Source organism: Macrobrachium nipponense, chromosome 46, assembly GCF_015104395.2.
Source record: "Macrobrachium nipponense isolate FS-2020 chromosome 46, ASM1510439v2, whole genome shotgun sequence".
Taxonomy (NCBI): domain Eukaryota; kingdom Metazoa; phylum Arthropoda; class Malacostraca; order Decapoda; family Palaemonidae; genus Macrobrachium; species Macrobrachium nipponense.
In genome coordinates, this window is record NC_061106.1 from 38,501,960 (window position 1) to 38,524,459 (window position 22,500).

Below are 22,500 nucleotides of genomic sequence, written 5' to 3' on the forward strand. Positions count from 1 at the left end.
GCAAAATATACCGGAAGATGTACTAGCAACTCTCTGGTAGACATTAGAGGTGCCTCACATTGAGGGACCTGGGACAATCCGAACAAGATGTAAGGTAATGTAAGGTCTGTAAGGTCTGGGTTTACTTAGTTCCTTCTTTACTATTCACCAATATTATATTTATATTTGTATATACATGTATATCCTTCTTCCTTTTCACAAGAATGGTTTATATTTTGATATATATCAAAAGCACAAAAAATGCTATAATGGACAAATACCTCATCACCCTTTATGGACGAAATCACACATAATCATTGATTCAGTTACGGTAATAATGAAGTGAATGATTCATCTCTGGCGGCTCTACATAAGCAGAAATAAGAATATATCTGAAAAGCAAATGCAGGGCGTCAACGTCCTGGAAATGAAAAAAAATGTTATGAAGAAAAGTCTCGAGGGGTTTCAAAAAGGACAAAAAGGTGTCTCGATAATATGCATACTTTTGGAATAGCGAGGGATAAAAAAAAAAAGATACTTGCAGATAAAGAAGGAAAAACAAAGCTAATTAGTATATATAAAGAAAGGCCAAACATCCTTAAAGAGGCGACGGAAAAATCACAATTTTTGAAAGTAAATTGTATTTCTCGTAGCTATACAAACCAGAGGTCCTTTACGATAAGCATCCCGTGGTCCCGGACCGGGGTATCCTATCGTAAAGGACCGAGGGTTTGTATATCGCGTAGGAACAAATAAGCCTTCGATGACATTCGAAAATAAAAAAAATAAAAAATAAATGCGTCGCAGTATTCAGAAGAGCGGCCATCTTTTTCCCCTCCCTTGTAAATTTACGAGGGGATAAAAAGACGACACCGAAGGATATTGACTTAAGTCGAGTAGCTACTTTCTATAAGGACCTCGATCGACACATCTTCCAAAATAGGCACAGAAAATATGCCAGAGCAAAAAAAATGGAATAAAAAAACCTGACCCAGATTTTTTGTTCAATAATGAATTCACTATTGAAAAACCATCATACACTTACAGACTCCAGTAAGATAAATCCTGTTTTGATCTTTTGCTAGTTAGTTTACATTATAATTCATTACAAATTAATTTATTTAAACGGTTCGGAGTATAAACTACTAATAACTGTAATATAAATGTAAGTATAATGGAAGATATATCTCCGGTGATGATTACTAGCCCTAGTAATCCTCCCCACCCTATCTCTCCCCCCCAACCTCCCATCGTAGATGCAGATGAAACCGATCATGAGGGGTCTGGCGGCTGGCAGATACAAACAAGCAGAAAGAAGAGAAGAACCTCCCGTTTTGCCGCTGGACCTGAGCCCAACATTCGTGTTTCACCTCGCCCGACACCTGAGAAGAGATGCCACGTAGTAATTCACAATCTGCGCTCATCGGTGACGCTAGATGCCATTGTGGAGAGAGTCAAGTTTCTCACTGGCTCTTACCCACTCATCTCTCACGAACTCCCATGCAGGATTAAACATAAAGTGGCTTACAGGATTACCTGCCTATTTCAACACCTCGACCTTCTAAAAGGCGAGAATTTCGGTCCTAATATATTAGTTTCAAGATACAAACTAATCCGGGATCAACCACCCCCAGGGGAACTTACTGACACTCCAACCAGGATCATTTCCACCGCAAGTGCCAGTCAACCCCCCACGGCGAATGACTGCCCACTCTCCCTGGCTAACCCCCAATCCACCCAAATGATCAGCGCATTCATCTCCCATCTTCGTGAGTAGCCATGGATACATTAAACATAATCTCTTGGAATATTTTTGGCCTCAAGCGGAACATTCCTGTCCTAAACATGTTCTGCAAAAACTTCAAAGGCATCATTGCATTGCAAGAAACGCTCCTCTGGCCACATGACCTTGCCATCTGCGATTCAATTCTTGAAGACTTCAGAACCTTCTCGACTTCTTCGATGCAAGTTACAGATCAAATCCTAGCCGGTCGCCCGAAAGAAGGCCTTTCTTTCCTGTGGCACAAATCATTAGACAATACGATAAAGGTGATGACCTACAGGTGTGACAGATTACTGGGGCTTCAGTGACAGTAGGGAACTCTAATATCCTAATTATTAATGTTTATATGCCATGGGAAAATAACAATAATTTTGATCACTACTGCATGATCCTAGGGGAGTTACACAGTATTATTCATGATTCTCCTGCTGATCATATTTGTATAATCGGGGACCTTAATTCTCACCCCACAAAACAAAAAAATTTTATAATGAACTTACTCGCTTCTGTCAAAATCATGCTCTCCAAATTAGCGATGTAATGCTCCTCCCTCCCTCCTCTTATTTATATGTACATAATAGAGCGGACTCTATTACAACTTCCTGGCTGGACCACTGCATCACATCTCCACAACTTCATGATTCTATTATAACCTGCAATATTCGCTATGATCTTGCAACGGGCTACGATCACATCCCATTACAGGTGTCATTCAGTACCCCATCCCTCCCTACCGTGAACCCCCTAACTGATCGCCAACCAGCGGTAAACTGGGATTTTAAAAACCAACAGAAAACCAGATACTTTAGGGCGACCACGGAAACCAGGCTACGGTCAATAGTTCAACCGGCAGACGCCTTACTTTGTACTAACACAAATTGTAGAAATGACCACCACAAGAGGGATCTGAATGATTTCTATTCGAACATAATCTCCGCTATGCTTGCTTCGGGCAGGATTGCCTACAGATTTCGTCAAGGTAATTCTCGTAATATACCTGGATGGAATGACTTGGTTAAAGATCTGTACACATACTCACGAGAAATGTTTTTACTGTGGAGGCAAAATGGTAGCCCCAGGGAAGGGCACACCGCATTACTAATGAGACAGGCGAGAGCGCAGTTCAAACTTGCTCTTAAGCACTGCAGGTTAAATGAAAAACAACTAAGAGCCGATGCAATGTCTAGAAACTTAGAATCTGGTGATTATCCTCGTCTTTGGAAAGATATCCAGTCCTTAAATCCCAAAACTAAAAAGCTATCACAGAGACTAGGGGAAGCAGCCGGAGACGAAGCTATTGCAAGAATGTGGGGCGATCACTTCAACAATATCCTGAATTGCATAAATGATCAAGATTCCCGAAGGGATGTAGATAACCTCCTTACTGACAACATTCAATTTCATTTTGCAGTAACTACCGGCCGATTGCAATCACAATGATCGCATCAAAGATACTTGAGTCTGTTCTTCTAGTGAGACTTCTCCCCTTTCTACACACCACTGACAACCAGTTCGGGTTTAAAGCAAACCACTCAACCGACACCTGCATCTACATACTGAAAGAATTGCTGAACTACTACCTATCATCAGCCTCTCCTGTTTTTTTTTGTTTTGTAGATGTGAGAAAAGCATTTGACAGAGTAAACTACCTGAAGCTCTTCCTGAAGCTGCATAAAAGGGGCACACCCCTGTATCTAATTGGCATTTTGCATTGCTGGTTCTCCACACAGCAATTCTGTGTCAAATGGGGTAACGTATTATCTTAAACCTTCGGCTCCCTAAACGGGCTTCGGCAAGGGGGCATTCTCTCTCCATACCTGTTTAATACATACACAGATGCCTTGAATGTCAAACTGAACTCACTCCCAATCGATGCACCGTCAATGAAACAACTATAAACAACCTCTGTTACGCCGACGATATGGTTCTGATTTTCCCATCAGTGCAAGGTCTCCAACGACTCCTCGACACTTGCCGTCAATATGCAGAGGAATTTGATATAATCTACAACGAAACCAAGACCCAGTGCATGTCGCTGCTCCCGAGATCGCTTAAGCATATTGCAGAACCTCAAATTTTCCTCGGAAACCATCGGCTGGAATTTGTGCACGAATTTCCGTATTTGGGTCACATTATCACCGACGACCTAAAAGATACGGCAGACATTGAACAGAGGCGTCGTAAACTATGTGCAGCTGGCAACATGATTGCAAGGAGGTTTGCCTTCTGTCACCGAGACGTGAAACTGCTGCTCTTCCGCTCGTACTGCTACAGTATCTATGGGTGTTTCCTCTGGACGAACTATACCCGAGAGACCATGAGACACATCACTATTGTGCACAATGACATTCTGAGACGCGTCACAAACACTCCCCGCTACCACTCCGCCACACAGATGTTCATAGAAAACCACCTGGACAATTTAAAAATCATTGTTAGGCGAATAATGTCCAGTCTGGTAAACCCGAGTGAGAAACACAGCAGCAATCTCGCTCATACAAAGCATCCTAAGGAGTGAGCAAGAAGAAAATCTAAATTGTGGGAAAGATGGGAAAATGAGGCCTTTGTCCCATAAAGGACTTAATCTCTGTATTGGCAAGATGTCATCTGCGGTTTTTGTCATTATTACATTTATTGCTGATATTCTAATTTTTTATTATTACTGTGATTACTATCAAGGTAAAGTTTTATTTACATTTAATTTATGTATTTAGCCCTCTGGACCTGACTACTGTAACCACCTAAGGTATCTAGTTGAAATTTAAGTTATATATGTGCACTAACTGTTATTACTCTCAATGCATTTTTTTTTCTCACCAATATTATTACTGTTATTACCAGTATGATGATTACTATCTTTTATGCTACCTCAGCTATTTTGTGGATAAGTGCCGATTATTCATTTTCTTTTTCTATTTTATCATGTCTCATGTATCTAGATTGTGTATGTTACTGTCTGTATTTTGTATATTCAATGTATATGGCCCCGAGCTGAAATAAAGCATATTATTATTATTATTATTATTATTATTATTATTATTATAATGCAAAAAGATGATTAATCTTAAACGATTTTTCCGTTTACAAACTTAGGAGTGAAACCCGACATTAAGAAGGATACCCTAACGTAATATTGGGAGTTCGAGTGGGAAAACATTGCGCAAAAGAGCAGGAGAATGCGCAAGATCTGGAAAATGAAACGTCTCTTGAATTCCCAAGGTTGATGTTCGGTATTTCATTCAGACGGGTGTGTTTCCGACTACGTGTTGTATAGCACTGCCTAGTGTGGGTGCCGCTTGCTTTAACAGCATCATAAAACATGACCTTACTTTCATTATTTGAAAACTTTAAAACACTACGTCCGATACACAGGACTGTTTAAGCTTACTTTGTCTATCAACATTAGATTCTAAAGACAATCATCGCTTGTTACTTAAACCCACTACATTCTAAGAAAAAATTTAACATATAATAAACAAAAATATATAAACAGACTCAACAGTGATCCTGTTAGAGACAACCTACAAAAACTTATAACGAAGCACTTAAGTCTTCCCACGAGTCGGAAATCCAAAAGAATAAACAAAAAAATATACAAAATACCGAATACATAAACCATCAAGTTAGCTCGTATTTTACTTCTGGTGATAGAAATTCTTTTCTCGATGTGGTTCGGATCCCACAATAAGCTGTAGGTCCCGTTGCTAATCAACCAATTGGGTCCTAGCCACGTAAAAATATCTAATCCTTCGGTCTGGTTAAACTAGATATACTTAACTTAGCTCGCTGTATGAATAACATGCAGCACCTCGATATTCCCAGCACACTGGAGGAGATCGGTTACCTCTAAAAACGATGAAGCTGATGATCTATAAAGTAAAATGGTTCTCAGGGCACCATGATAAGTGAGACCGAGCAATACTGGGAGTAGTCAGTGCCACTGGAAAAAAATGTAGTATAAAGCCGTACCCATTAGAGCGACAGTCCTCGTGAGCTCCTTTCGACTAGATTTATGAAGATCAGGCTATAAAGTCAAGCACAGGGGTACTTTCAGCCATTTAGTGCTTGACTGAATTGAACTGGGTATAGAATTGAGGCCAAAGGCCAAGCACTGGGACCTGTAATGTCATTCGGCGCAGGAAAGGAATTTGAGTAGGCAGGTTCGAGAGGTGTAACAGGAGGAAAACCTCAAAGCAGTTGCACTATGAATCAATTGTTAGGAGAGGGGGGAAAGTTTGATTAGAGAAAGAGAACATAAAAGGAGGTACAGTAAAAGGAATGATAGGGGGTTGCAGCTAAGGGCCGAAAGCACGCTGCAAAGAACCTTAGGTACCGCCTACAGTGCAACTCATGAGGTACACTGACGGCGCTACCCCCTTACGGGAATTTAGTGCTTAAGACACTGAAAAGAGTTGGGACGATGTAAACAAACCTTTGGTAATGCCTACTGTGCACCACGAAAGTTTCCCGTTGGACGAGTGGACTTCACGCTCGGCTACCAATCTGGTGGTCCGAGTTCGATTCTCGGCTCGGCCAACGCTAAATCAGAGGAATTGATTTTTGGTGATAGAAATTCAATTCTCGATGTAATGTGAGCTGTAGGTCCCGTTGCTAGGTGACCAATTGGTTCCTAGCCACGTAAAAATATCTAATCCTTCGGGCCAGCCCTAGGAGAGCTGTTAATCAGCTCAGTGGCCTGGTAAAACTAAGATATACTTAACCACGAAAGATGTATTGATGGTACCTATACCCCCTACGGGTTTGACCACCTTTTTGGAGGCAATTTCATCCCACCACTTAACCAACAGGACACAGGAGTCTGGTATGAGCGGCAATAAATAAGATTGAACCCCGAGAAGCCAAGAAAAGTGGTTCGAATTAACTTGTTTACTCAAGGTATATAGTTTCGCGTGCTCGGACGACTCCATAATCCTCTCGTCCTATCGTAGCTCTCTCTCTCTCTCTCTCTCTCTCTCTCTCTTATACAGGATCCCTCGAGTCTTAACCACAAAGGTAAATGCGTTACACTCATCTGTACCCAAAACGGTTGAATCCCCCTTGTCTCTAATACTTGACCCAGTCACGTGGGACTTCACTCGTACCCAGTGTAACATTCACCTATTTCTGAGGTAGCTTAATGGATTTTTATGAAGGCGTGTATGCGCACTTTACTCCCGATACTAATTTTTTTTATCCTTCTTCTTTTATGCTCCATTCAAATAATTAAACGAAACCAATCGACAAAATTTACGGTGATTAACGTAACAATTTCCCGAAACGATCAAAAGTAACGATCTCCCACGAACGAAAGAATAACGGAGAATATATCAGGGAAGCGTCAACTGCATCCGCATCGACATCTGCAATATCAATAATGGCATGGAATAACTGTTTTCATTTTTTTTTTTTTTTTTTTTACATTTTCCAGGTCCGTACTGCATCGGTCTCGAGGCCCGTGTCGAGAGAAACATCGCTGAGGACGACTACGACGACCTGATCATTTTCGGGCTGCTGAAGGTATCATCGCTTCCAGGATACTGCAAAAGTCTGCAACATTGATGAGACACATCCCGGACGCATAAACAGATACCCACAAGCTCGTGAATACGTAGCGAGGAGCTCCGTGCTCCGCGACCCTAGACGGCAGAGGCTGAAGAAGTTTCGTCATGCTTCGGAATCGCTGTAAAACACGGCGACGCATTCTCTGGCACGATGAGGCTTCGGCGCAAGACCAAGAGCCTGTGCTGGCATAAGGCCAACTTAAACTAAAACAGCAATGGGAAAGGGAAACTCGTTTAGGGTGTTATTATTATTATTATTATTATTATTTTTTTTTTTTTTTTTTTTTTTTTTTTTTTTTTTTTTTTTTTTTTTTTTTTTTGCTCTATCCACAGTCCTCCAATTCGACTGGGTGGTATTTATAGTGTGGGGTTCCGGGTTGCATCCTGCCTCCTTAGGAGTCCATCACTTTCTTACTATGTGTGCCGTTTCTAGGATCACACTCTTCTGCATGAGACCTGGAGCTACTTCAGCCTCTAGTTTTTTTCTAGATTCCTTTTAAGGGATCTTGGATCGTGCCTAGTGCTCCTATGATTATGGGTACGATTTCCACTGGCATATCCCATATTCTTCTTATTTCTATTTTCAGATCTTGATACTTATCCATTTTTTCCCTCTCTTTCTCTTCAAACTCTGGTGTCCCCATGGTATTGCGACATCAATGAGTGATACTTTCTTCTTGACTTTGTCAATCAACGTCACGTCTGGTCTATTTGCACGTATCACCCTATCCGTTCTGATACCATAGTCCCAGAGGATCTTTGCCTGATCGTTTTCTATCACTCCCTCAGGTTGGTGCTCGTACCACTTATTACTGCAAGGTAGCTGATGTTTCTTGCACAGGCTCCAGTGGAGGGCTTTTGCACTGAATCATGCCTCTTTTTGTACTGGTTCTGTGCAAGTGCCGGGCATTCACTTGCTATGTGGTTTATGGTTTCATTTTTCGTATTGCACTTCCTACATGTGGGAGAGATGTTATTTCCGTCTATCGTACTTTGAACATATCTGGTTCTTAGGGCCTGATCTTGTGCCGCTGTTATCATTCCTTCAGTTTCCTTCTTTAGCTCTCCCCATCTGTAGCCATTGCCAATTGTCATCGCTGGCTAGTTCTTTAGTCTGTCTCATGTATTGTCCGTGCATTGGTTTGTTGTGCCAGTCCTCTGTTCTTTCTGTCTTTCTCCTGTCTCTGTATATTTCTGGGTCTTCGTCTACTTTTATTAGTCCTTCTTCCCATGCACTCTTTAGCCACTCGTCTTCACTGGTTTTCAGATATTGCCCCAGGGTTCTCTGTTTTCAATGTTGACGCAGTCCTCTATACTTAGTAGTTCCTCTCCCTCCTTCCTTTCGTGTTTATGTATAGTCTGTCCGTATTTGCTCTTGGGTTGTAGTGCTTTGTGTATTGTCATTTGTTTCCTGGTTTTTCTGATCTATGCTGCGGAGTTCTGCCTTCGTCCATTCCACTATTCCTGCGCTGTATCTGATTACTGGCACTGCCCATGTGTTTATGGCTTTTATCATATTTTCTGGCGTTGAGTTTTGACTTGAGTATCGCCTAGAGTCTCTGCATATATTCTTTCCTGATCGTGTCCTTCATCTCTTGGTGTTTTATATCTCCTCCTTCCATTATTCCCAGGTATTTGTATCCTGTCTCATCTATGTGTTTGATGTTGCTCCCATCTGGTAGCTTTATCCCTTCAGTTCTCGTTACTTTGCCTTTTTGTATGTTGGACTAAGGCGCATTTTTTCTATTCCAAACTCCATTCTGATGTCCCAGATACAATCCTTACAGTCTGGATTAGGGTATCTATTTCCTTGATGCTCTTACCATACAGCTTGATGTCGTCCATGAACATCAGATGGTTGATTTTGTTGCCTCTTTTCTTGAGTTGGTACCCGGCATCCATCTTCTGTAGTACTTTTGTCATGGGAATCATGGCTACTACGAAGAGTAGTGGGGACAGTGAGTCGCCCTGGAAGATCCCTCTCCTGATATTAACCTCTGCTAGTCTTATTCCAGAGCTTGTAAGTATTGTATTCCAGTTGCGCATTGTATTTTTGAGGAAGCTGATGGTATTTTCCTCTGCCCCATATATTTTCAGGCATTCTATTAGCCATGTGTGTGGTATCATGTCGAAGGCTTTCTTATAGTCTATCCATGCCATGCTTAGGTTGGTTTTCCTTCTCCTACTGTTCTTCATTACCATTTTGTCTATCAGGAGCTGGTCTTTTGTGCCCCTACACTTCCTTCTGCAGCCTTTCTGTTGGTGGGGGATGGTGTTTGTCTCCTCTAGGTAGTTGTATAGCCTTTCACTGATGATACCTGTTAGTAACTTCCACATTATTGGTAGGCAGGTGATAGGCCTGTAGTTACTGGCTATATTTCCCTTACTCTTGTCTTTTTGTACTAAGGATGTTCTTCCTGTGGTCATCCATTTGGGTGCTTGGTGATTTGAGATACAATGCTGGAGTTGTTCTGCTATTCGTGGGTGTAGGGCCTTGAAGTTTTTTGAGCCAGTATCCATGGCTACTTCATCGGGTAGACCTGGGGCTTTCCAGTTTGGCATTTTCTTTAGTTGGTGTCTGACTGTGTCTGTCGTGATCTCTGTGAATCTTTGTTTATTCTCCCTGTTTCTTCTTCCTTGACTTCCTGGAGCCATGTTGCATGTTTGTTGTGTGATACCGGATTGCTCCATATAGACCGGCAGCCCGGACCATTGAGATACAACGAACGAGATACCGAATGTAACCCCTACCGGTAGTTAGGAGTAGACTTGTAAACTGTGAAACTGACCGTCTGCCGAAAATATATGGGTGGCTTACTTACCAAGCACCACTAATTGCTCGTTAGATTTTGGGTCTAGATCCAATATATGAGATTACCAGATGAAACTAATATATAATATATCTGCAGACTCTACTGATTATAGAATGACCAGTGACAGACATTTTGAAGGGTCGGTTCCCCCTGACAGACGCCACTGAAAAGGGGGGTGGGGGGGTTTAATTGGATCTAGATCCAACTTAGGAGATACCGAGTAAAATTTACACTACAATAGCACTGCACATCCTAGAATACGGTGTGGTGGTAATGACAGACGTTTTAGTGGGTGGTTACCCCTGACAGACGCCCCACAACGAGTGGGGAGGGGGAGGCAGGATCTGCATCCAACATTGGAGATACCAAGTAAAATTTGTACTACAATTGCACTGCACATCCTAGAATGCTGTGATGGTAATACCAGACATATTAGTGAGTGGTTACCCCCTGACAGACACCCCACAATGAGTGGGGAGGGGGAGGGGGAGACAGGATTTGCATCTAGCATGGAGATACCAAGTCAAATCTGTACTACAATAGTTCTGCACATCCTAGAGTACTGTGGTGGTAATACCAGACATTGTAGTGGGTAGTTACCCCCTGACAGACACCCCACAACGAGTGGGGGGAAGGGGGAAGGGGAGGGGGAGGCAGGATCTGCATCCGAACATCGGAGACACCAAGTAAAATTTGTACTACAATAGCACTTGCACATCCTAGAATGCTGGTGATGGTAATACCAGAACATATTAGTGAGTGGTTACCCCCTACCCCCCTGACAGACACCCCACAATGAGTGGGGAGGGGGAGGGGGAGGGGGAGACAGGGACGGCATCCAACATTGGAGATACCAAGTAAAATTTGTACTACAATAGCACTTCATATCCTAGAATGCTGTGATGGTAATGACAGACATTTTAGTGGGTGGTTTCCCCCTGACAGACACACCCTAACAGGTGGGCAGGGGGAAGGGCAAGCCCTGATAATGAATGTCTAGATTAGTATAGTGGGCTACTATTGACCCGTATTATACATTATCGTGATATATTTAATAAATATTTTTATCCTTTCTATATCCTTTGTATTTATCTAACACAGTGTTTCCCAACCTTTGACATTTGAGGAACCCCTGAGACAATTTTCCTCATCCCAAGGAACCCCAATACACACACACACACGCACACACACACATATATATATATATATATATATATATATATATATATATATATATATATATATATATATATATAGGTGTGTGTGTGTGTGTGTGTGTGTGTGTGTGTGTGTGTGTGTGTGTGTGTGTGTGTAAGCATTTGCATTAATTACCTTTAGTAAAACAAAGGGAAAAAATCTCGCACGATATGTTACGATAAAATAAATTATAGGACTACGATTTCTCACGACATGTTTAACGAAAAATATATACTTATAAATAACAAATAATTAAATAAAACATGAATTCGTACGGAACACCTGGCGATCGTTCACGGAACCCTAAGGTTCCACGGAACCCCGGTTGACGATGGCTGATCTAACACAAAAATAATTTATTTGTTTCATATAATAATTCAGTCATATTATTATTTTGTCAAGCAAGCAACTAACTTCAATTATATATAGTAGGGGAGCCCGGGGCTAGTTGGCTACAGGGGTAAGTTGGCATACTCAACATGACTTTAAAGTTTACCAATAGGATGACTGCAATACATATACTGTGTAATTGCCACGTGGTTTCTCAATTACCAGCAAAATTCTATAGAGATAGAACGTAGGAGCTCGAATTTATGAGACAATTCTTTACTTTGATGGTAGTAAGTAAATATTTTAATCTTTCTGTTATTTGCTATAACATCTATACATTCATAAAGATTAGTTTTCAATGATAGCATAGTTTTCTTTATGGTTTAAAGATTCTATAGCATTAAAATGATTAATTCAAGGTTTCTTGGTGTGGACTGGTAATCGTTTTTGTACCAAATGGTAAGGATGGGCAAGTTGGCTCAAAATAAATGGGGCAAGTTGGCACACGTTATTTGATAGCAATAGTAAGCCTATTTATTTATATAAATTTACAAGTTTTTGTTTCTGGATTTTTGGAAGGATAATGAGATTAGTGTCCTATCATTTCCTCCACATTGTTCTCACAAGTTGCAGCCCCTGGATTTTAGTGTTTATAGACATCTGAAGAAATGTGTTAACAGGACATGTGATTCGTGGATGACTGGTAATCCGGGATCAAGTATGCCCATCTGTGACATTCCTGGTAAAGTTTCCTCGACTTTACCTCTAGCTGTCAACTTATTCGATGTTTTCAATTATTTTAGGATTGATGGAATTTCAACTCTGAATTACAGACTATTTCAAGATTTTGATTTTACGGGTGGTTATGTAACAGATTGAGAGATGTCCGAAAAGACACATGGGCTTCAGATCAGTCATCAGCGTGATACAGAGTTTAAGAACTGCTCTTGTTGATCCAGAAGAAAACTCAGCTGAAGAGAGCCTGTGTTTGGTAAGCCAGGAGAAGTGTGGGTCCAGTGCAGGGCATGTAACATGTGGGAGCATGAAGACTATGACAAGGATTTATCTCACACCTGCCACAATTACAACTAGATGATGAGCTGAAGTAATACTAATGCCTTATATTTTGTATTTTGGAAATTCAGAGGGTATTTTTGCTATTTGATTTAAATGCAATGTATTAATTTTCTTTTAATTATCAATGTGCCAACTTACCCCATAATGTGTGCCAACTTACCCCGTGGGGCAAGTGGCACGAAAAGTTATTTTTTTTCTAAAGCTTATTGATCTTATGTTGAAAGCAAACAACAATTATTTTGCTCTGTGATAAAGACGAATGTTAATATTTTTCAATGGCGGTAAGAATTTTGCAACAAGTTTGTTTTATATTCGCAATGAACCAAAATTGTAAAAGTGTGCCAACTAGCCCCGGTCTCCCCTACTCGCTTTAGCTTTGTTTACGATATGAAAATTAATGTAGCGGTGGTTGGAAGACTGACACTATAAAGTAGCATATAAGTTCTTATCATTATTAGAGTTATTGCTGTAAAATGTCTATGTACATAACATTTGTTAAATAGAGTTACGCACCCATTAAATAGATAGTAATACATATGTAATATATACGCTATAGTCAGGGTACAGATCATAATAATTGTGCTACAGCCTACTCGGTTTGTTTTATCGAAGCAGGACTACCTTCTTTTGGTTTCAACTGACTTTCTTGCTAATGAAATCATGGATACATTTTTGTATTATCAGTTTTATGAATGAATATTGTTGTTACTATAGTCGATTTTTTTCGGCTGGCGTAAAATTCGTCAGACATAATACACCTGGCTGAGGAAGGACACAGAGGATCTCTGTTTTTTAAACAATATCTCTACACACCAAGTTATTTCGAACATTTCCATTCTCTCAAGAAGATTATGAATAAATACAAGAGCAAACTAGACAAAAAAAAAAAAAATAAATAATCACCTTGTATTAATGTAAAGAAAACAAGAGAAATGAAAAATTAGTGCGATTGTCAATTTTTTCTATCGTTAATGTTTAATGAGTCAGTGTTTAGCGATTGTTAGGGTTTAGTGAGTATGCGTTTCGTGAATGTTTATGAGTAAGTGTTTGATGAATGTTTAGGGTTTAGTGACTGTTTAATGTGTCAGTATTCAGTGAATGTTTACTGAGTCTTTAGGGTTTAGTGAATGTTTTGTGAATGTTATTGAATGTTTATTGTGTAAGTATTCAGTGAATGTTTTGTCTTAAGGGTTTAAGTAAATGTTTTGTGAATGTTAAGTGAACGTTTAGTGAACGTCTTGTGAATGGTAGTGTTTAGTGAATATTTAGTGTGTAAGTATTCAGTGAGTGTTTAGGGTTTTAGTGAAAGTTTTGCGAATTTTAAGTGAGCGTTTAGTGAATGTCTTGGTGAATGGTTTAGTGTTTAGCAAATTTTTCAGTATGTAAGGTGTTTACTTAAGTTTTTAATGAGTGGATGTTCATTCACTGTTTAGTATTTAATAAGTATTTAGGGTTTGGTAAGCATTTAGTATTTAATGAGTGTTTGGGGTTTAGTGAATGTTTAGTGTTTAATTAATGTTTAGGATTAAGTGAGTGTTTAGTGAATGTTTACTGAGTGTTTGGGGTATAATGAATATTTAGTAAATTTAGTATTTCAAGTGTTTAGTGAGTATTTAGTGTATAGTGAGTGCCTAGTGAGTGTTGGGTATTCAGAGTGTTATTGAGAGTGTGTGTGAGTGTATGTTAAGGGTGTGTGTGTGTGTGTGTATATAGCGAATGTATGCAAGTGTGAGTGCTTACTGAGTAAGTGCATTGTGAGTGTTGGTGGTTAGTGATTGTACATTACTGTTTAGTTAGTGCTTCGCTACCATATGCAAAGGAAAGTCCTGTATTTACACAGGAACCATTTATGATTGACACTGCTTAGATCCAAGAGCAGATGCTTAGGCCTGACCACAATGGTTGGAGTGCTTAGGTGTGTTTTCGTAAGGTAATTTTTCTCTGTGAAATTGGGTCGAATAATAATAATAATAATAATAATAATAATAATAATAATAATAATAATAATAATAATAATAATAAGTGGTACGAGCACCAACCTGAAGGAGTGATAGAAAACGATCAGGCAAAGATCCTCTGGGACTATGGTATCAGAACGGATAGGGTGATACGTGCAAACAGACCAGACGTGACGTTGATTGACAAAGTCAAGAAGAAAGTATCACTCATTGATGTCGCAATACCATGGGACACCAGAGTTGAAGAGAAAGAGAGGGAAAAAATGGATAAGTATCAAGATCTGAAAATAGAAATAAGAACGATATGGGATATGCCAGTGGAAATCGTACCCATAATCATAGGAGCACTAGGCACGATCCCAAGATCCCTGAAAAGGAATCTAGAAAAACTAGAGGCTGAAGTAGCTCCAGGACTGATGCAGAAGAGTGTGATCCTAGAAACGGCACACATAGTAAGAAAAGTGATGGACTCCTAAGGAGGCAGGATGCAACCCGGAACCCCACACTATAAATACCACCCAGTCGAATTGGAGGACTGTGATAGAGCAAAAAAAAAAAAAAAAAATAATAATAATAAAGAAGTCACTCTCGGCAGGGAGATCGCTACTCCAGTGATTGACGCCCTATGCCTTGCACACAGCTGACATATTTGCACATTCGGTTGTCAAATTCTTATGACTGTTGGAGACGCATTATAAATCATATTAACAATGGTAAATGCATTGAACAAACGTGAGGATATAATATGATGTTTGTGCCTGTCTACTGGATATAATGAACAAATAAAGAAAAAAAATATTTCCATGAGAAAATTAGCCGAATAATGGTCGTCAAAGCCAGCATCGATAGAATGTAGTTTGAAACATTACTAGCTGCCTGTGGTGCGTGCCGGCGGGAAGTTAAGAGACAAACGCACTCGGCTGGCTTTAAACATCAAATTGTGTATCATTTTTATTTAAGTTTAGATTTTCTTCCCTGAATATATATGGTACCTGATACTTGGTGATAGTGTACAGATAAATTTGAGTGAGGCCGCCGATAATAAGTGGACTATTAGATAACTGACATGATATATAGGCCACTTAATTTGGGAGTCAGGAGCTCAATTGTTTTGTATGATCGTCAACTTCGGGAGGGGGAATAAAATGGGGGAAAATGTTTTAATCTTTATAGTTAGCTTATCCTGAACAATTCATTCACATTTCCGTTTCTAGTAATTATTTGTGTTGTGATACATCATCCCTTTGTGAATGTGCGGGTGTTGAAACGGCTCTTTATGATGGGACTTTGGTCTTAATATCAATCGAATTCCCATATCCGATAAAAATTTCATTTCATCCACACGAACCAACAGCAACTAAAGAACAATTCAGTTATGGTAAGACACGTTGGGCTACGAACCACGACATGGCTGCAGTGTCCTAACCATAGGCAAGAAAAGAAAATGACCAAAGACGCTATTAAAGCGAGAATACTTATCTTACATTTCTTTTTTTAGAGGAACTGAGAGTGGCACCATATGACTGGTTTAATTATTGGCACAATATGACTGGTTTAGTTATTCAAAAATGGGTCAGCACACATACTTGCAGCTGTTGCCAATTGTGACCCCCTCCCATTCAGATAAAATACTTTGTGTGAAGTAATAACTCCAAACCAAAGGATAGTGCTAATATTAATAGTATATAGTATATATATATATATATATATATATATATATATATATATATATATATATATATATGTGTGTGTGGTGTGTGTGTGTGTGTGTGTGTGTGTGTGTGTGTGTGTGTGAAACTATAGAAAGTAAGACCAAGTCTAGTAAGTGTCACACATAGTACTTATATAGATGTGATGGAATTAATGAAGTGAAATATTCCATACTTTAATAGGAATTTTAAAAAATAACTCCGGCAGTAATTCTTATCCTGAAACATCACAATATTTCTTGAATTTTTTGCCTTTTACATTTTATCAGGCTCACGTATTTTCAGATACTTACCATATTTCTAATATTAATATTGCCTATGATAGATTTGAAATATTTCAAGGTGTCCCACCTCTCCCTTCCAATCGTAGGTTATGTCTGTGAAGGGGTAACCACCCACTAAAATGTCTGGCATTACCATCACAGCATTCTAGATATGAAGCGCTATTGTGGTACAAATTTTACTTTATATCTCCAATGTTGGATGTAGATCCTGTCTCCCCCCCTCCCCTCTCCCCTCCCTACTCGTTGTGGGGTGTCTGCCAGAGGGTAACCACCCTTAAAATGTCTGTCATTACCACCACAGTACTCTAGGATGTGCAGTGCTATTGTAGTACAAATTATACTTGGTATCTCCAATGTTGGATGCAGATCCTGGCTCCCCCTCACCCCCACCCTCCTAAGTCGTTGTGGGGTGTCTGTCAGGGGAAACCACCACTAAAATATGTCATTACTCTGCAGTATGTGTCAGTGCTTCTTGAAAGTACCAAATTTTACTTGGGCATCTTCCAATTTGGTTGGATTGCAGTTTTCCTGGCCTCCCCCTTCCCCCCCCTCCCCCCCGCCCCACTTGTTGTGGGTGGCCTGTCAGGGGGTAACTACCCACTAAAATATCTGTCATTACCACTGGCAGTACTCTAGGAAGTGCAGTGCTATTGTAGTACAAATTTTACTTGGCACTATGATGTTGGATGGAGATCCTGTCTCCCCCGCCCCTTCCCCCCCTTGTCCTCCCCCACTCGTTGTGGAGTGCCTGTCAGGGGGTAACTACCCACTAAATGTCAAAACCACCATCACAGCATTCTAGGATGTGCAGTGCAATTGTAGTACAAATTTTACTTGGTATCTCCAATGTTGAATGCAGATCCTGCCTCCCCCTCCCCACTCGTTGTGGGGCGTCTGTCAGGGGTAACCACCCACTAAAACGTCTGTCATTACCACCACAGTATTCTAGGATGTGCAGTGCTATTGTAGTGTAATTTTACTCGGTATCTCCTAAGTTGGATCTAGATCCAATTAAACCCCCCCTTTTCAGTGCGTCTGTCAGGGGAACCCACCCTTCAAAATGTCTGTCACTGGTCATTCTATAAATCAGTAGAGTCTGCAGATAAATTATATATTAGTTTCATCTGGTATCTCATATATGTATCTAGACCCAAAATCTAACGAGCAATTAGTGGTGCTTGTTAAGTAAGCCACCCATATATTTTCGGCAGACGGTCAGTTTCACAGTTTACAAGTCTACTCCTAAATACCAGTAGGGGTTACAGTCGGTATCTCGTTCGTTGTATCTCAACGGTCCGGGCTGCCGCTCTAATATGTTTTCCCAGAGTCTCTTACTTGGTTCGGCTTCAGGAATTTCTGGGTGGTTGTCTTCCCCTCTTAGTTGGCTGTATAGTCTTTTCTGGTTGGTTCCGAATAGTTTGTTCTGTTGGTATCCCTTATTCCTGTTCATGTACCGTTGGATCTTGTGTGCTTTGGCCTTAAGCCTCTGTTTTACATCTTCTCTTGTGTTGTTTAGTCCCTCTCTTGTACTTTGTATTTCTCGTTGAGTTCCTCCCTTGTTGTCTTGCTTCTTAGCCTTTTTTCTGCCATCTCTTTCAGTTTACTCAAGTCAGATCTCATCACCATGATTTGCTTTTCCAGGCGCCTTTTCCAAGGAGGTTGCTGTTTTGGTTTCTGTTGGGTTGGTTGTGACGGTGGTGTTGGTGTTCGAATCCCCATCAGTTCTGCTACTAATCTTGCTCCTGCATATGTCAAGTTATTTGTTTCTGTGATACTGGTGGTGTGTATTTGGCCCATTATTTCATTGACCTCACTTGTTTTCTCCCTTAATTTCTTGGTGTTGTAGGCTTTCATGGAGGGGATCTTTGTTCTCTCCGTATCTGGCTCCATCCATTGTCTAATCTTTTCTACCCATTCCGTCCTCTCTGTTACTTCGTCGGTGTTTCTTCGTGTGTCGTTGTTTGATACTTCATCCTCCCTGTCGTCTTCTGTGGCATCGTCTCTCAGTTGGTCTTCGTGTAATTCGTTGTCGTGTGACATTTCCCTTTCCAGTTCTTCTCTTTCTGTTGGGGAGAGCCAGTTCTTTTGCTTTATGTTCCTTACTTGGTCTGCCCACCTCTTGCTCTGTTTGGGGGGTGTTATTCCTCTTCATTCCAGATGTTGATCAATCTTCTTCTATATCCTCTCTCCGTCGGGTTGCTTCTGATGTAGCATCTCCATATTTCCTTATTTTCTTCTCTTGTCCATTTCTTCCTTTTTGCCTCTGTAGCTCCAATCTCAGGCTGTTGATTACTTTCATTGTGGTGATCAGTTGCTGGATGACGACCTCCAAGTACCTGACCGTCTTCCCCTTCAATTGGGTTGAATACCTGGTTGCCGGACGAAGCTCCTCTGTTGCCAGAGGTTCCATTTACGTCGTTGTCGTTTATTCCTTCATTTCTTTCCATCATTGCTGAGTTTTGCTATTTAACCCATAGCTGGGCCCTACCCCATCAGGGATAGGTACTCATTTACAGCTGAGTAGACTGAGGAAATTATGGTAAAGATCCTTTCCCAAGGAATCAACGCCGAGGAGAGCGGTCACCCATCCAACGACTGACCAGCCCCAATGTTGCTTAACTTGACTTAAGTCTATTGAAGACCTAACCAACTCCTCCACGGCGCCACATTATTATTATTATTATTATTATTATTATTATTATTATTATTATTATTATTATTATTATTATTATTAAAAAATCCACAATTATATATTAAAAATATATTTGTTATATATTTTTACATAGAAATATATTTATAAAAAATATATTTTTAATATATAATTGTGAATATTTTTTAACAATTTGTTTTTACGAAAGTGTGAATTTCTTAAGATTATTATTATTATTATTATTATTATTATTATTATTATTATTATTATTATTATTATTATTAATGAAAATGTATGGAAATCACATTAACCTTTTCGCCAAAGCATTATTATCATTATTATTATTATATTATTTACTATTGATATTAGTTTTTGTTATTATTATCAATAATATTGGCAGGTTGCCCAAGTCATGTTCGAGAATATGACGTCATGATCCTCTTCTCGTGAGAAGTCCAACGGCATCTCATTTCTTCATTTGAGACCAGTCTTTTGGTCTTATACTTTAGGAGGAGTTTAAGTAACATGCATACTTACATTTATACATACATACACATACTACCTTTATATATAAAACAGTTGTTATTATTATTATTATTATTATTATTATTATTATTATTATTATTATTATTATTATTATTATTATTATTATTAAAAAGTTATTGCTGCCTCAGCTGCATTAATTTTATAGAGAACCTTTATGAAATTAATGCAGCTGAGGCAGCAATTACTTTAAACAAAACATGTTTAAAAGAGGGTTTACTTCCAGCATATTATTAGTATTATTATTATTATTGATTATTATTTTATTATTATTATTATTATTATTATTATTATTTTGGATTTGGACTTGAAATGAACCCAGGGAAGGGTTCGAAAGCTTTCTGTAAAGTCTTCAAAATTATACACGGACTTTTTACCACTGTATTATTGTGGACCCTTTAGAACATTATTATTATTATTATTATTATTATTATTATTATTATTTATTATTATTAGTTTTATTAATTGCATTGCTTTATAAAGATCCACAAGTGCCAATATTCCACAGAAGAGACTGCCCAATATCGCAACAGGAAACAGAGGAACGTCAAAAAAAAAAAAAATTTACGGGCGCCCGAATACATTGTAACACTTAACTGTAAAATGTCAATTAAAGCGAACATTGAAATTGGTATCGCCTGAAAGTTATCACGGTCACTTGCCCAAGTTATTATTAGCCTTGAAAGGGAAACGGCTGCCGGGGGGGGGAGCTTAAGTTGCATGCTGGGTGATCACTCAGCAAAGACGAATTGATTTTTACTCTTAAATTTTGATATATATATATATATGTTATATATATATATATATATATATATATATATATATATATATATTATATATATGTGTGGACGGTACTTACTTGCGTACACAGCTCTAAGGTAACGTGCGCCGACTTGGAGGCTATACTTTGGAGAATTAGACTTATATAAAATTTTCTTGTCTTGCTCAATGTTCTTAATCTGGAATTCGCTTAAAGGGTTCTAATTTTGGATGAGAAATTAAATTGATATATCCATACAAATTACGTTTTATTCTTCGTTAGGGGATTGTTTACAAAGATTTTTCACCTTCTGAGTTACTGGGCTTTTGGACTAATAAAACTTAATTGGCACTTGTTGCAATTACGAGTCTATAGGCACGAGGGAATTTCACTGAGTATTGATTGTCACTTTCACTGTCTTTGATTGATTCGCACACCACACTTTGTACTTGTTCTTCTTCTGGGGATTCTTCTGTCTTTCTCTGTTCGGCTGCTGCACCACTCGTGCTCTCCCCCCTCGTTCCCCTCTTTGTCGTTATCTTCTCTTGACTTCTCTGTTCCCCTTTTTTCTCTCTGCTCTCCTTTCTTCTCCCTCTGTCTGCCCTTTTTGTTGGGTTGAAATCTCCTTAGCCCCGCCTTTGGATTTTGGGATTTTGACTGGGTGTGGCATCTTCTAAAAGACTTCTTGTGTCTTAGTGGCTACCAACTTGTATACAAACCGCCTTCCTGTCATGCCTTCTACAATGATTCGTAGGCTCTGAATTTGTATACGCCTCCTTCTTGATGTCCTGGCTTCTTGGGGTGTATCCTTTTCGTAACCTCATAGGTCATTCGTTGATACACATTTCTGGGGTATCCCACTGATCTGGCTCTGCTTCTTGATTCGTCGAAGTCTATAGGTCTATCTAGAAAGGGTGGAAGTCTGAAGAGTTCGGCACTCCCCTCCTTTGAACAACGGGTCATAGAATTCCTTTTTAACGTATGCCAGAGGGCTCTCTCTGACCTGTTCACGAAGGGAACGGCGATTAGTCATAGGCGCTAATGAGAGTAGTTTCCAATTTCTCGAATATGCCTGGGAGTTATCGCTCAACGCCCATAATCTCCTGTCGGTCACTAATCGCTGGTACGGACAGAGGATTTTTGGGGGAGATGAAAACCAGATGTCTGATTGCTAAAAGCCTTAATCGTTTGGGTGAGTAACGCGATAATTCATCCACTAAGAAAAATCATTAACTTATTCCCTTTTCCTTTTTCTTCTCTTATCCGTTTCGTGCCTTTTTCTTAAGTTATTGCCTTTTGGTATAACGACACTGTGCCACACTATAACATATAGCATGATTGCAAAAGCGGTTTTTTCTTTCATAATTCCAAAGAAAAGTTATATTTCTTTTCGTAAGTTTACAAAGTACACTCCTCTTTTAGAAATTTAAAAAAAACAATGTATTTTCTTGTCCCGAACGTAAAAAAGATAATTTTTTGACGTATTTGGAGACATTTTTCCAATTAAAATTACAAAGGCGATGTATTTTCTTTTTCTGTACGTCAAATTTTTATTTTTTGCATATTTGGAGAAATTTTTCCAACGAAAATTCACGAAAGCACATTGTCACAGATTTACAAACAAATGTTTCGTCTTCAAACTATCAATGAAAAAACTGCGTTCTGTATTTGGAAAACTTTAAAATAGAATAAATAATTTGGATACCTTAGAAAACCTATTACTTAAAGTTTATTGGAAACTGGGAAAATATCGACAGGTAAAGAGAGAAAGTGAGATCAAAATTCTGTTACAATAGAAGAAGTCTAACGTGAGAATATATTCCTTCGGTACTCATTGGAACTTCTCAGCAGGATAT

At 39.3% G+C, this 22,500-nt stretch overlaps 2 protein-coding genes across 2 annotated transcripts in view; one reads left to right on the plus strand and one right to left on the minus strand.

Annotated features, from left to right (window-relative positions):
• The window catches only part of LOC135214922 (ATP-binding cassette sub-family G member 1-like), a 354,258-nt gene that overhangs the window by 278,637 nt on the left and 53,121 nt on the right, over positions 1–22,500 (minus strand). The window lies entirely within an intron of this gene.
• Positions 1–22,500, plus strand: part of LOC135214698 (uncharacterized N-acetyltransferase DDB_G0290199-like) — a 153,466-nt gene that overhangs the window by 120,921 nt on the left and 10,045 nt on the right. The window contains exon 2 of the mRNA XM_064249031.1: positions 7,191–7,279. Within this exon, the coding sequence (XP_064105101.1) occupies positions 7,191–7,279 (89 nt within the window). The remainder of the gene's footprint in view (positions 1–7,190; positions 7,280–22,500) is intronic.